We start from the raw sequence: 14675 nt of genomic DNA on the forward strand, positions 1-14675 counted from the left end.
TTTGCTTAACTGTTGGTCTTTCTGGTAAAATAATCTAATTTATCAGATAATAGGAAATGCTCTTATACCCATAGTTATTACCCAGTTATTTTCACATTTTTTATGAAACTGATTGGAATAAAATGATGGAGATGTCTTCCCGCAAATCAGTGCTGATGGGAGACAATGTTGACTCAGTTTTGCCCCTTCTGGCTGCTCCACTGCGCCTCTTTTACCAGTGGAAAATTCATTATGACTGTCTATAATCCACCTCTGAAGAAAATTAGCCAGGTTAGTTTAGTTATCTTACCCTAGATGATTTTGTCTGCAGCAATCAGGACAATGGTAAGCCAAATCCACCATGCAGAGAGGGACAGCAATGAACAGCTCCAGTTGACCAGATGGATGCAGTAACAGTATTTTTCTATTGCTGAGGAGGATGAATTGAAGTGCCAAACTCCAAAATTGTGGAGATCTTTCCCTATGTGCAATATTTGCTGCTTCAGCAACTTTTTCTTTCAGTCCAGGAGACATAATTTTTTAATCTCTGGCCATAGCATTGTTTCATTTAAGTTTAATTAGGGCCCTTTTTAGAAATAGTTAGCAGATAATATACAATGGCCTGGCCCAGGACCACACAAAATACAGAAGTAGTTACACTCTTAAACTACAGCAACATCCATAAAAAAAGAATCTGTTGCCTGTTTCCTAATCACTGCAAGGGAGCACGATACAGGAAAAGAAATTTTCTCCTTCCTAATGACTACAAGCTGGAGACGTAGGCTTGTGTAAACCTCACTAAGTTCAACGGGGCCAAGTGCCAGGTGCTGCCCCTGGGTCAGGGAAATTCCAAGCACAAATCCAGGCTGGGCAGAGAATGGATGGAGACTAGCCCTAAGGAGAAAGACTTGGAGGTGTTTGTGGATGAGAAGCTTATTGTGACCTGGCAAAATGCACTTGTGGTCCAGCTGTATCCTGGGCCTTCACCAAGAGAAGTGTGGCCATCAGATTGAGGGAGTAGATTCTGGGCTGCTTTTCTGCAGCCACCTGCAGTGCTGTGTCCAGCTCTGGGGCCCCAGTGTAAGGAAAGCCTGTGTAAGGAATCTAGAGAAGAACCATTAAATCACAGGCCTGGAGCACCTTGGCTGTGGAGACAGGCTGAGAGAGCTGGGGCTGTTCAGCATGGAGAAAAGAAAGCTCCTCACAGCACTTTCCAGTACCTAAAGGACCTAAAGAAGGCTGGAGGGGGACTTTTTATAAGGACATGTGCTACAGGGCAAGGAGGAATGGCCTTAAGGTGAAGTGCACAGTCCCTGTGTTCAGTACACAGTCCTTTATTCTCTTGGCCTCACTGGGACCATTCTCTGTGGAAGAAAGGGTCAAAGTTTGCAAGCTGCACTTGTCAGCTGCCAGCAATGTAAACTTTAATTTGGAATCTGATAGTGGTCTCCTGAATCTCAAGATAAGACTCAGACTCAAAGAATCAACATCTACTACCGTTGTAATCTCATAGAAAGACTGCAGAGGCTGTGAGAGAGTTCAGGGGACTGTGCAACTGGCAGAGTCAGAAGGAAACTACTGATTTGAAGTTGCAGTTGAGCATTCCCCTGTTGCCATTCTTCCTGCCAGAGCTGTCTTTCCCACAGATCAGTGTCTCTTGATCTCTTGAGCTACAAGTTCAACCTTTAGCCTGGCAGTAGGACAAACAGCACAACAGTAGTGTATCTTTGTTGCTGCAGATATTATGTTTTAGGGCCCAGTTACTGAGCACCACAACCTACAGTTTACAAGCCCTGGCATTCATTCTGTGTTTCATGTGCCGTGACTGGCTTTACTAATTGGCTGAATAGCAGAATTATGCATTCAACACACATTCAACAAATGCTAGTTCTGCATTTGGCATGTGTATCCTTGCCAAATATTTTTGAGCTTTTTTAGTTTACCAGGGATTTATGTGTTTTAAGTGAGTAGAGTGTATGTAGCTACCTGCAAGTGCTCTTAGCTTCAGCTGAACCTCACTCTTGTTGTCACTGTCAAAATGAGCAATTCTCACTACTCCTGAACTCAGCATGAGGCATATGCAGTAACTAATAATTTTCGTGATAATTCTAAAAGTGATACTAATTTAAAGAAGTACTGTGTGTTCAGGAGCTTATGGTTTGGGCCCTTTTTCTCACCTAGGATAAGAAAAGGAGTCCTTTTACCCCGTAATCTTTTCACAGTTTGTTTTTCATAATTTCTCTGACATCTTTCAGTTGGCCTTATCTCCTTTTTGCCTCAAACTTTTGATTAAACTTAGACTGAAGTGGGTGTTTTCAAAATTGAGTAAAATGCCCAGCTATTATCAGCAATGCACTTGTAGAGGTATCTCACACTGGTAATAGCTTAGTTCAAGCTGGAAAAGCCCCATGTAAAATAATAGGGTGATGAATGTGGCCTTGATATTGCAGGGAAAGGACTCAAAGCAAGTTGAATCTTTTGGGCTGCTGATCATCTCAGGAGCTCTAAGGTCTCTCCTTGGGTACGAAATGATCAGTAACAGGTAAGAGAGCGATGAGGTTTTGGTTGTAGCAGCTTCTTCCACCTTCTCACATAAGTGACTTTGCATTCCTGACATGCTTCATTTTGGATCTCACATGTCAGGATCATTTTTCTCTGACTCAGGTTATTCTGAGCAGCATTTGTAAGACTACGTACTACACCTTTGGCAAAAAAAAACCCTCCTCTCTCTTATGTTTCACCTGGGTGAATGATAGTTACTCAGCCTTCACATGCTGATTTTCTTCCAAGGAGTTTGTAAGTAAGATAACTCAGGGACACTTTTGCAACCTGTCAGCAAGCCAATACAAATTTATGTAAAACAGGTATGATCCCAGAGGGACAACAAAAATTCTTTATAGTAATGTCACTATTTTCAGTAGCCTGCACAGCACACCAAGCTGATGCATGGAATACAATACAAGAGTTTGGATTGGAAGGGTCATCCAAATACCATCTAGTCCTCTCCCCACTGCAGTGAGCAGGAACATTTTCAACTGGACCAGGTGGCTCAGAGCCCTGTCCAACGTGACCGTGAATGTTTCCAGGGATGGGACATCCACCAACTCCCTGAGAAACTTGTGCTAGTTACTCACCACCCTCACTGTAAAAAAAAAATTATTCTTTATATCTAGTCCTAATCTACCCTCCTTAGTTTAAAACCATGACTTGACCTATTGCAAGGCCATACTAAAAAGTCTGTCCCCATTTGTATTGGGTTTGTGTGGCAATGTTTTCATAGTGAGGGGCTGCAGTGGCCACTTCTGTGAGGAGCCCTGGAAGCTTCTCCTGTGTTTGACAGAGCCAATGCCAACCAGCTCTGAGATGGCTGTGGGCAAGGCTGAGCCCATCAGTGGTGGTGGAAGCACCTCTTGGATAACAGATTTTAGAAGGGGAGGAAAGTTACTGTGCAGAAGCAATTAGATCCAGACTAGAGAGGAGTGAAAAATGTGTGAGAGGAACAGCCCCAGAGACCCCAAGGTTAGCGCAGAAGGAGGGGAAGGAGGTGCTACAAGTGTCAGAGCAGAGATTCCCCTGGAGCCCAGGGTGCACAGAGCAGTATTCAGAAGTCTCACCTGGCCTGTAGCTGTTACCCCAGGGCAGGACACAAATGCTGCCCTGAATAGGTTTGCTTTGTCTAGAAGTTTAGGACACCCTTGTGAGCTCCCAGATGACACTGGCTGTTTTTCTGTTAGGAAGTGAACAGTCTCAGTGCAGAATAATTGAAGTGCCTAAAGTTAGGTGCTCATCACACTTCAGATAGATACCCTAGGATGTCTGGCCTGATCCCAGGATGCCCCTTGTGTTACATGGGGAAACCCTATGGCACAAAGGAGCTGGGAGTAAAGAAGGTTAAGCTGAAAAAAGTGGTTGCAATGTGGGAGAAGATGTCTTAATTTTTGGCTGTGTTTCTCACTATCCAAGTCTGTTTTAATTTGTAAGGAATTACTTTTCTCTGAGTGGAATCTGTTTTACTAATGATGGTAATCAGCAAGTGATACCCCTGTGTTCATTTCAGCCATGAGTTTTTCAGCTTATTTCCCGCCCCCCCCCCCCCCCCCCCGGTCTTGTTGAGGAGGACATGTGATTGCAAACTGATTTACACTGTATGTTATACTCCCATTTAATTGTAGCATATACTCCACCTGTGACTAATCCATGGCTTGTAAGAACATGTCACAACTAATAACTAATGGCAATAGAGTTGTATTTTAAGTGGTAGAAGCCATTTGGCTGCTGCTTGTTGTTCAACCTCAGCATTGCTAATGCCCTTGTCACTTTAAAAAGACATTCACATAGAAATAAATACATTTCATACATTCTCACTGTTGCTATTCTTACGTTCTTCCTCCACTGATGTTATTATCATGTGAGGTCTAATTTTGATAGCAATCTCCAACAGCCCTTGTCACTTTACTGTCTATTATGTGCCAGTCCTACACCTGTGGTGCTATATAAATGCTAATAATACATCAATATGCTCATTCTTTGTGAGTTCTGTAGGTGGAATTCCATCTGGTTTGTATATGTCAATTCAGATGCTGGTGTGAAATGTCATTGCTGTTCAGAATTTGTGATGATTTATGAGCAGTTGGGAAATGACAGGGAAAAAAAATCACAGGACTGGACCTGCTTATCATTTGAACAAAGACATCCAGCCCTGTGCTAAAGACAGTGGCTGTGACTGGTGTGGAATACCCAAGTGGTATAATTTTCCTCTGAAAAGCCCTAGTTTAAGTAATTAGGACATTAACCACTCTTTCCTGCTTTTTCTGAATATTTTCAGCTCATCATAATGTATTTAAGAAAGTTTTGGTACTCAGAGTACTGACATTTCTTTCACAAACAATATTTACTTTGGGCTTTGGGAGTGAGTAGTAGGAATTTGGAACACGCCCAGGCTCCCAGAAAAGCTTTCCTGCCTTCAGCCATATAACTGGTCTCAAATGGGCAGGTCCTCAGCTCCAGAAAGATCAGTCTTGGCTTCCATGCAGCCACAAAGGAACTCGGCAGTAGGGAGTGATGTGCAAGGTCAGAGTAAGTTTATTCAAAATGTGATGATTCTGTGAATGTCTTTTGACTATTCCCTGGGCTGCAGTTATTTCCTTGCCCATGAGATACTGGTGGATTTGACTAAATTAGACTAGGAAAGAGCCTTAAGAACCTTGTAATCTTAAGTGCAAGTAGCTAGAGAATACAGGAAATAAAGTTGTGACTTTTCCTAGTTGCAAACTGGATGATGTCTTGCCAATCTAAATTATATTCTCAGCTGCTCTAAGTATATATTCCTTGCTAAGGATTCATGTTACCATGGATTAAAAAGAGAAGCAATTCAGTGTTTCTTTGGTAAAGAGGAAATAAGTTTTCCCTTAATTTCATCTCTTGGCCACTTCTACTGGAACAGGTTGTGAACAAGGCTAAATCAGGAACTTTCAAAACCAGAAAGTCCTGATAATTAGTAGAAATTAGCATCTTAAATACTACATGTACATTGCTTGGTGCACGGCCTGGATACATATTTGTTGCAGAGATAGACACCCAGCTACACAGGGGCTGTCTGGTGGGGTGAGACTGAGGAATGGAAGAGTTTAATTGCATTTGGAAAACCACTTCATCACCATCACCCAGGGATTAAGGCTGCTTAGGCAGCATGAGAACAGAGAAGCAAAGAAGGCAGGGACAGCCCTGGGGCTGCGGGTGGAAGGAGGAGGAGGAGAAGGGGGAGGAGGAGGAAGGCAGCTGCTTGCCAGCCCCCAGAGCCTGCCAAGCTGCCGGCCAGTGCTGACCGTATGGCCGGGAGCAGGAGCAAGGCCACCCTCGGTGTGTGGCTCGTGTGCCCTGGGCTGCTCGGCTGCTTCTTGCTGGGCTTTCTTACAGGTGAGTCCGGAGACCCAGGGGCTCAGCCCCCAGCTTCCTTCCCCGCACACACTGGTGTGCAGCCCCTGCCGTGATTAACTCACCAGCAGGGAGGTTGTGCTACTCTTCAGAGGCATGAAAAAGTATTTGTCCCACTGCTTTTCTCAGCTTTTCAGTCCAGCAGTTTCAGTCGTCAGGGAGTGAGGAAAGAACGGCTCTGTGCTTCAGCTCAGGACAAGCCCTGGTGAACGGACAGCTTCCCAAAAGAGGCAGCCAGGCATTCGAAGAGAAAAGATTAATACAAGAGTTTGAGACTTCAGTGATTTCAAGATCTCCCAGATTTTTCTTTTTAAAAAATTTTTATTTCCTGTTTTTTACTGAAGATATTTTTAAATGCTCCCATTCTGTTGCTATTTTAGAAATTAAGGGTAGAATGTAGAGGAGGAGTTTGACTGACAGCCAAGTTACTGAAGTTTTCATTATGCACAATGAATTTTACTAGAGATTCTTTTCTGAAGTCACTTGCAGCATTTGATTTCAAATTAAAATTGCATTTCCTTTTTAAACTTGTGTTGTAACAAAAACCTAACACTAAAGCATGAAGGAAAAATCCATGAGAGCTATTAAATATGTAAAGTATTGTTTAATTTTGGGGATCCCTGAGCTGCTAATTTCTGGTGCCTGTGCTGTGCTTATACATTTCCCTGAACATCAGCTTTTGGCCCATCTCAAAAACAGAATACTGGGCAAGATGGACTTTTAGTCTGATGCAGCATCACTGTTCAGTTCAGAGTGTTACTACAATTGTATTTAAGTGTAACAGATTGTATACACTGTGCACATGACAGCAAATGTATTTATTTTCCTATGAAAATTTTCCCACTTTGGGGTTGTCTAGCTATTATAATAAAAGGATTTAGTTGTTGTTGTTTTTCTTAAGACAAACTCATACAGTTTATATAGCTCTCCTACTACTATTTATGGCTACTGAATAAACATTTTAAAACTGGCTTGGGTGACAGTTAACTTTATTCTTTAATTATTAAATAGACTAACCCAAGTCTGTAACTATTACAATGCTGGCAGGGTGGCTGTTGAGTCCTGGACCTTCACTTTAAATCTGCTTGCACATCTATTTTAAAATATATGCATAAACTAAGTAATTTCATCATGAGTATCAAGAGTTCAAACTTCACACTACAAACAGTTAATTGAGAATTTAAACTATATTTTAAAATTAATGAGAGATTAGTCTACCTTAAAAAGGAGATTTACCAGGGATTTAGGATTTGCTCTTTTCATTATGTCACTTTTAGGCATTTCAGTCAATGAAATATATTTTACTTTTCTGCTTGAGCCCTCAGACACTGGCAGAGGGTGCTCTAAGCCCTGCTCATCCTTGTTTTAAGTGATTAGTACCGCAGGTTGCACCTGGGCTCAAATGCGTGAGGACATTCTTGCTAAGTAGGAAACTTTTCAAATGTGTTTCAGGATGGTTTGCAAAACCGACTGAGAACAACCCCAACTCTTCAGATGTCCATCAAAATGTGAGACAGAAACTTGTGGCTGAAATGAAAGCAGAGAACATCAGGAAATTTCTTCGGTAAGCCTTGTGCTTCGTTTTTTGAACAATTTTATCAGTCAAAAAAGCCAGAAAGTGATAACATCAGCTCCAAGAAATGGCCTCTGAAAGCAGAGCTTTTAAGATGCTTTAGAATTGTTTAGTTTGTACAAAATGTCTGAGGGAAGAAGGGAAAGGCTTAAAACTCTTCTGTTCCCCCTTCCCCAGTTTTGAAGTTGCGTTTTTGAAGTGGTTGTACTGTCAAGTGTGCTTCCCTCAGCTGCATTACTGCCAATGTTTACCAGTCTTCATGATTTCCCATCTTCATGATTTAATGAAGTGTGCCTTTTTTTTTTTCTTCACAAGTATCTGGAGCTCTAATCTCAGATATCTGTTTTCTTTCAGACTGAGATGATTTTACTCTGCTTGGAATACAAAGATTGACATGAATTACATCTGACTGATCATCTGTTTAATGTCTCTTTAAACTTTCAGTTTGAGCAGCTAGTCCAAGCAGAAAACTAATTTATTAAAAACTGATGCTACAAATTTGCACAGCACTGAGTTGCATGTATACTTACAATTTATAATTCCTTTAGTGTGGCCAGAGTGGATAATGTGCTGCTAATTGGGAGCTCTGACATCCAATTATACCCTGTCTCCTGTTTCTGAGATAAAGAAAGGGCTCTGTCCGTGGTCAGTGTGTGTGTATAGTAGGTTAAGGCTTGCATTATGTTAGTAAATATAGTTTTTGGCATTGTAACACATCCATGCAGTTCTTTAAAAACATCTAAAATACTAGGGATATGAAAATACACTTTTTTTTTTCCATTCCATGGAAATGAAAAAAAAAAACACATTATTTGGTATATCTATACTTTCTGTAGAGGAACAAATATATTCACATGAAAAGTAAATAAATTCTAACTCTGGTTAGTAAAATGTTTGTATTTGGCATGTTAGTCAGCAGCTGCATCAAGAATGTCAAAGAACTACGGGCAAATTTGATTTCTATACATTTATTCTAAACCCAAAAGGTTTCTTTGGGGTTATAATAATAAGTTTTTCAAGTCTACAGGCCTAATCCTATTTTGTATCCATTGCTTTCAGTAGATTGGAGAGTTCCTGAAAATTATGTTTGAGTGAGAATCTAGGCAACATAGCATGGCATAGTTGTGTAATTAGGCCAAAGTCTCTTGGCCATGGGATATTAATGGTTTCTCATTTTTCTGCTTGGGCCAAATGCTTCATGCTCATTGGGTTTTTTTTTTTGGCCTAAATTCAAATAAAAATCAGGAAATGCAGAGAGATTTTATTAACACACTACCCAAAACTTTGTCAAAAGCATTAAAAAAAAGTGAACATGAGAATTTGGATCCATATTCTTTATTTTTCAGACTACTACATTTGCTTTTATCACATGGGGGAAAAAATAGGGGTCTCAGTAAATACAGACAATTTGGTCTTAGCATTGTATCAGAGCTCTAGAAAGGGTTAAACTCTTTGGAAGGGAAAATTTTGAAAAAAAAAAAAAAGTCATGTTTGTTTTTCCTGATGACATATGTAGTATTTAGTCTACTTAAAGAATTAAAAGGTATTAAAATACTAGTGGGAATTAAAGTGCAAGAGGCAAACAGGCAACAGTGTTTGGCAAAGGTTGCTTCCCAAATTTGGTGCATACCCTCACAGTTTAAAGAAAGGGAGCAATGACAGCAGAGAGCAAAAGGTTGTGATCTACTTAGAGACTCTGGATAACCTGGATGCATTCAAATTCTGGGTCCAGGTGGAACTCATGTGAAAAACCTTTATGTCATGATTGCAATGTTGCTGTAGATGAGACGTTCTGATGGTTGCAAGAGGCCCCAGGTGGCTGAAAAAGGCTGATAGTGTGCCTGTCTTAATAAGGACAGCCTGGAGGGACTCTCAGCTGGTCAGCTTCAGGTCTGGAAGGGTGACAAAACATCCTTCTGGAATCTGTTATCAAACACAGAAAGGACAGAAATATATTTTGGAAGAGTCAGCATTTATTTGCTATTTGTTTGGATGGTCAGCATATTGCCTTCTGGAAGGAAATGACTGGCTGTGTGCATGAGGAGAGAGGTTGTAGTGGCTGTAACAACTTTGGCTTTAACCAGGCTTTGGACATCATTCTCCTTTGGTGGCTGAGGGAATGCACACTGCAGAACAAGAGCGGCAAACAGTCTGAACTGACATTAATGATGGTATTTGGTACCACTAATTAATGATAATTGCTGGTATCTGACATCTGTGGGGCAGCCATTGACAAGTAGCCTGTTGGGAATTGGAAGCTGATGCAGAGCACCTGGCTGACTGATGAGCTTTCACCATTCCTTGCTTGTTCACTGGGCCAAACAAATTGCACACAGATTTCTGTAGGGCAGCCCAGGGGGACTGGATTGTTTGTGACTATTTATCAACTTTGTGTTATATCTGATATGGAAGTAAATGTTGTTAAGAAGGTTTTGTTACTCAGGCTTTTGATTAAGAAAAAAGAGCAAACCTGTGCAGATAATTTAATGATTTTCGAGTTAAACTTATTAGGGCATTAGGACAGGCTGTGACAATGGTACGAATCTATGATCAGATACCAGAATTATCTGGAAGGCTCCTTTCTGAATACATAACTTTCCTTTATTTATTCCTGCTTTTTCATACTGCTAGTATTCTTTTGCTGAATTTTTGGCATTGATTTCCATTGCTTGTGTGTAGATATGGCTATGCAAAGATCCTGTTATGCAAAGAAGTTCATTTGACTTATCTTAAGGCCTCAGGAAAGATCCTCTGCTCTGAGTATTTTTTTGTAAATGTCCTGATGCAGACTCTGATAAGCAATCGTATTTTACAGCTCACACTTTAAGACCTTACTGTCTTGAAGATTAGCTTTATAAACACTGATCCTATTTCACTATTGTGTATCTCTGCATTTGCTGCTTACCAGTGGTTTTCTGTTTTGTTCTAGTTCATTTACCAAGCTGCCTCACCTCGCAGGAACAGAACAGAATCTTCTTCTTGCCAAAAAAATTCAAGGCCAGTGGAAGGAATTTGGATTGGATTCAGCAGAACTTGTTAATTATGATGTGCTTCTTTCATACCCAAATGAAGAGCTGCCAAACTACATTTCATTAATTGATGATCAAGGGAATGAGGTGATCTTTTCCATGAGAAAACTTTGTTAATGTAAAACCTAAAAATCCTCCAGTGATTTCCTGTTAAAAAAGTGTCATCCTCTGTATTCTCACCTACTCAGCTCAGCATGTGCTTTATATTTTTAAAAAATAATCCAGTGCAAAGGGAATTCATATTCAGAAATGGTTTTCCAGGCTATGCAGAAAACACAGCAAAGTGGCTGAGGTCTCAGTGCCTCATATGGAAGAGGGAGGATGTGTGGAGAGGCTGCAGTTAACACCAGTAGACCATAGGGTGTTAAAGGCTTCAGCTTAAGGATAGATCTAGGCTAATATCCTGTTTCCATAAACAGCTTTAAGTGGATGCACAGGGATGTTTATGAACAAAGAAATGTATTTCAGGCATGCAGTTTTTCAGTGTCTAGCTGTTTTCAGCTCAGGGCTTCTCCAAATGTGCTGAAATTGGTCTCTCTGAAAAATCCTCATTAGACCTTTTCCAAGAATTTATCCAGTCAGTGACCCTCATTATATCTCCCTTCCAAGTACCTATCCAAACCCTGCTTGAACATCTGTACAATATTTGCTTCCACTACATGCTGAGGTAAGGAATTCTGGAGATACTATCAGTTCTATGTAGTATTGCCTTTATTCCCTTGCTCTGAACCTGATCCCACTGGCTTCCTATGGTGTCTCCTAAGTTAGTGTTGGAAGTACTGATCAACTAGTCAGTCTAGAGACTTCTTCTCCCTTTTGAAAACCTGGGGAAATAAAGAAGTAGATGTAAATTCTGACAAGGATCCTGAGCAAGGAGAGGAGGTGGGACTGCTAGGGAAGCATCATAGCACATAAATAAGGGTGAAGAGCCAGGGTAGAAAGTAAGGAATGTGTGCTCAGGGATGACACAAGCTTAGAGGTGAAAGAATGAAGAAGTTCTTCCAGAAACCCTCTAACAGTGTCTCAGCTACAGTCTCACAAGGTGACAAAGGTGGAAGTGCTCCTTAAAGCAACATGAGGGTTACAATGCATAGGGATGAAAGGAGTACTCAACTGGAGTATTACTAGATAAGAGATAAAGAGAATAATAATGCAGGTGGGAGAAACCACAAAAGACACCTGGGATGGCATGGATGAACCAGATGTCTTTTTCTGTCACCACCTCTTGGCAATTTTAAGCTACTTCTTTCCTTAGGTTCAGGCAGTGACTGATGAGCATCTTCTGACACGTGATCTTTCTCTTTGTATTCATATCTGCATTCTGTTACAAAACTTCAGCTCTGGATGCCTACCTGTGGTGGTTTTTTTGAACTTATATGTACTAGTTAGAACAGTATTTTTTGCTCTCAGTTTATGGAAACTATAGGTCAAACTGCTGACAGAGCTAATTAACTCGGTACTAATTAACTTTGATATTTTCATCCATAGGACTGCAGTATTTTGAAATAGTAATTATTTGACAAGGAGTCTGATGCACAGAAACTGAATAACATAATAATAATATTAATAATAATAAAGTCTCCTGACTTAGTTTAAACTATAATTAACATTTTCTTAGTGTGTGAATTTGTGCCTAGAATGTTTAACCAAAAACTTCTGTTTTTTTTATTGATAGGTTTTCAATACATCATTGTTTGAACCACCTCCACAGGGGTATGAAAATGTTACTGATATACTACCACCTTACAATGCTTTTTCAGCACAAGGAATGCCAGAGGTAAGAAAAGAAATTATGTAATTTTGGTACTATTACCTATTTTTTAAAACACTTTCTGGGACAGAGTGCTTCAACTTCTCAAAATATTTGTTGCAGTAATTACCATTTGTCCTGTTTGAAGAACACTTAGGTGCAGATAGGCCACATATTATGCAAAGGTTAGAAGTCTTTTATGACCAAAACAAGAGCTTTCTCAAATTGCTAGAACTCTGAATCACATAATAAGTGAAAAGTTTTTATCTTGATGGAAAATTTTGGATACATCTCAGTTTGCTTCATATTCTTCAGTCATATGTAGAGGACTTGCTTAAGGCACAGGTAGAAATAGCATTTAGTAGAATAACACTAGAATATTTATGTCAAGTTGGAAGACATTTTAGATTAAATGAATGCCTTCAAAGGCCACAAAAGGTCCTCACTTAGTCTGCTAATTCATTATGGAACAGGTCAGGTAGAACATTGCATTGCATAAATGAGTAAAATTTATCTAATGAGTGTTTGTGTATTTATCTAGTGAGTGCTTTGTCACAGCCAGAGAACTTTGTCAGTTTACCAAAGTACTCTGGTTTATTTTCCAGCCTGTTTTTAGGACTGTTAAGTGCAGGATAATAGACAATCAGAATTTTGAGCCAAAGCTTCCTATAAATATTGTGGGTATCTTTTGCTATTATTTTTATGGGCACTGGATCTAATTTGTAGAAAGGAAAAAAGGGTTAAAACTCCTCTGTCACACATAGTGAACGAAAATTTATTTCTGATATTTTGTTTGTTGACTGACCAGTTGCCACAACTCTGCTTTTCTTTTCTGCCCAGGCAGATCTGGTGTATGTGAATTATGGCCGTACAGAAGATTTTTTTAGGCTGGAGCGTGAATTGGGAATCAACTGTACAGGAAAGATTGTCATTGCCAGATATGGGAAGATCTTCAGAGGAAACAAAGTAAGGGCTGTGTTTTAATTTTTCTTCCATGGGTCAAACACTGTTGATGGTAGAGCTTAAGGGAATTAATAAGGGCTGTTCATTGGAACACATGAGCAGAAGGAGGCCTGCATTGTATCCATTGTGACTGCAGTCTAAGAATAACTTCCAAAGAAATAAAACCAGGTGAATGTGTTAGACTCCTGAGACAGAGATGACTGCAAACTCCCTAGGCAGTTCTTGCAAGAGAATAGTTTAGGGAACTGGATAGTTTGGAGAGCCAAGTCTTTTGATAGGTGCCATCCACAGAACTGCAGTACTTTGAAATAGCAGCACTTTGACAAGGAGTCTGATGCACAGAAATTGAATAGCTATCTCTTCTGAATTTAGACAACAAAGCTGGCAAAATTGGTGGTAGAGGGGCAGTGGGGATGCTGGCCAGGTTTTGTGCCTCATTTTTATGTTCTGTTCTTGATTTCATAGCCTTGAGCTATGACTAAAGGTTTGACACAAATAATGAACATACTGTGTTTCTCTATGCTTGGTTCTACTGCTGAATCTGGGGTAATTTTCAACTCTTTCACATACCTGTCTTCTAAAAACATGCTTGCATAGAAGCAAATCTCAACATTCAGATTTATTGCTACATTAAAAAAAAAAAAGCCCCATCTTAAAGCCAAATAATTTCACAGGTTAAAAATGCCATATTAGCAGGAGCCCAGGGGATCATACTTTACTCAGACCCTTCTGACTACTGTGCCCCAGCAGTAGATGCTTATCCAGGTGGCTGGAACCTGCCAGGTGGAGGAGCCCAGCGTGGGAATGTTTTAAATCTGAATGGAGCTGGGGACCCTCTAACACCAGGTTATCCTGCAAAAGGTGAGTGCAAGTTCTGTAGCCTGGGCCATCAAGTACTTCATAAACTGCTGCTGAAAGTGTGACACTAGAAGTTAATTCATTTTCAGCACATATCACAGAAAAAAGCTGCTTGAAATTCTTATTGACAATTGTTAATTTTCTATTAAGTTCTGTCTGTGTCATTCTATCTGCTTTCAGCTGGGCAGTGTAATAAAGTTTCTAGGAAACTCTGTATGGTCCCACCCTTGTGACACTTAAAAAAGCAGGATGTGTAGGTTTACAGAGTGTGAAGCAGCAGAAAATGACTGAGAATTTATAGCCATTTAAAAATATCTGTTTCTCAAGAGGACCACTTTAAACAAGGTTATACTTTGCCATCAGAGAGGACTAATAGCTTTACCTGGAGGTATGTTTCCTTGCTGATCATAAGTTCCAGGCAGAAAAACCAGTTTAAAATTCTTTTTAAGGGGAATAAAATTCCTGTAGCAAAAATAAGAGCAGCCTGGAGTTTTTCAAAAGTTGGCACCACGTGCTTCTCTTGTCCTTGTTGGCATCCTAAACTCAGTCTGAACTAAGATGCCTGCCAGTGCTGGGTGCTGATGGGATG

At 40.2% G+C, this 14675-nt stretch overlaps 1 protein-coding gene across 1 annotated transcript in view; it reads left to right on the forward strand.

Annotated features, from left to right (window-relative positions):
• Positions 1-5770: 5770 nt before the first annotated feature.
• The window catches only part of LOC103827253 (N-acetylated-alpha-linked acidic dipeptidase 2-like), a 39489-nt gene continuing 30584 nt past the window's right edge, over positions 5771-14675 (forward strand). The window contains exons 1-6 of the mRNA XM_009102744.4: positions 5771-5895; positions 7366-7477; positions 10416-10602; positions 12191-12292; positions 13106-13231; positions 13903-14089. Coding sequence (XP_009100992.2) covers positions 5808-5895; positions 7366-7477; positions 10416-10602; positions 12191-12292; positions 13106-13231; positions 13903-14089 — 802 coding nt within the window. The 5' untranslated portion in view covers positions 5771-5807. The remainder of the gene's footprint in view (positions 5896-7365; positions 7478-10415; positions 10603-12190; positions 12293-13105; positions 13232-13902; positions 14090-14675) is intronic.

Source organism: Serinus canaria, chromosome 1 (assembly GCF_022539315.1).
Source record: "Serinus canaria isolate serCan28SL12 chromosome 1, serCan2020, whole genome shotgun sequence".
Taxonomy (NCBI): domain Eukaryota; kingdom Metazoa; phylum Chordata; class Aves; order Passeriformes; family Fringillidae; genus Serinus; species Serinus canaria.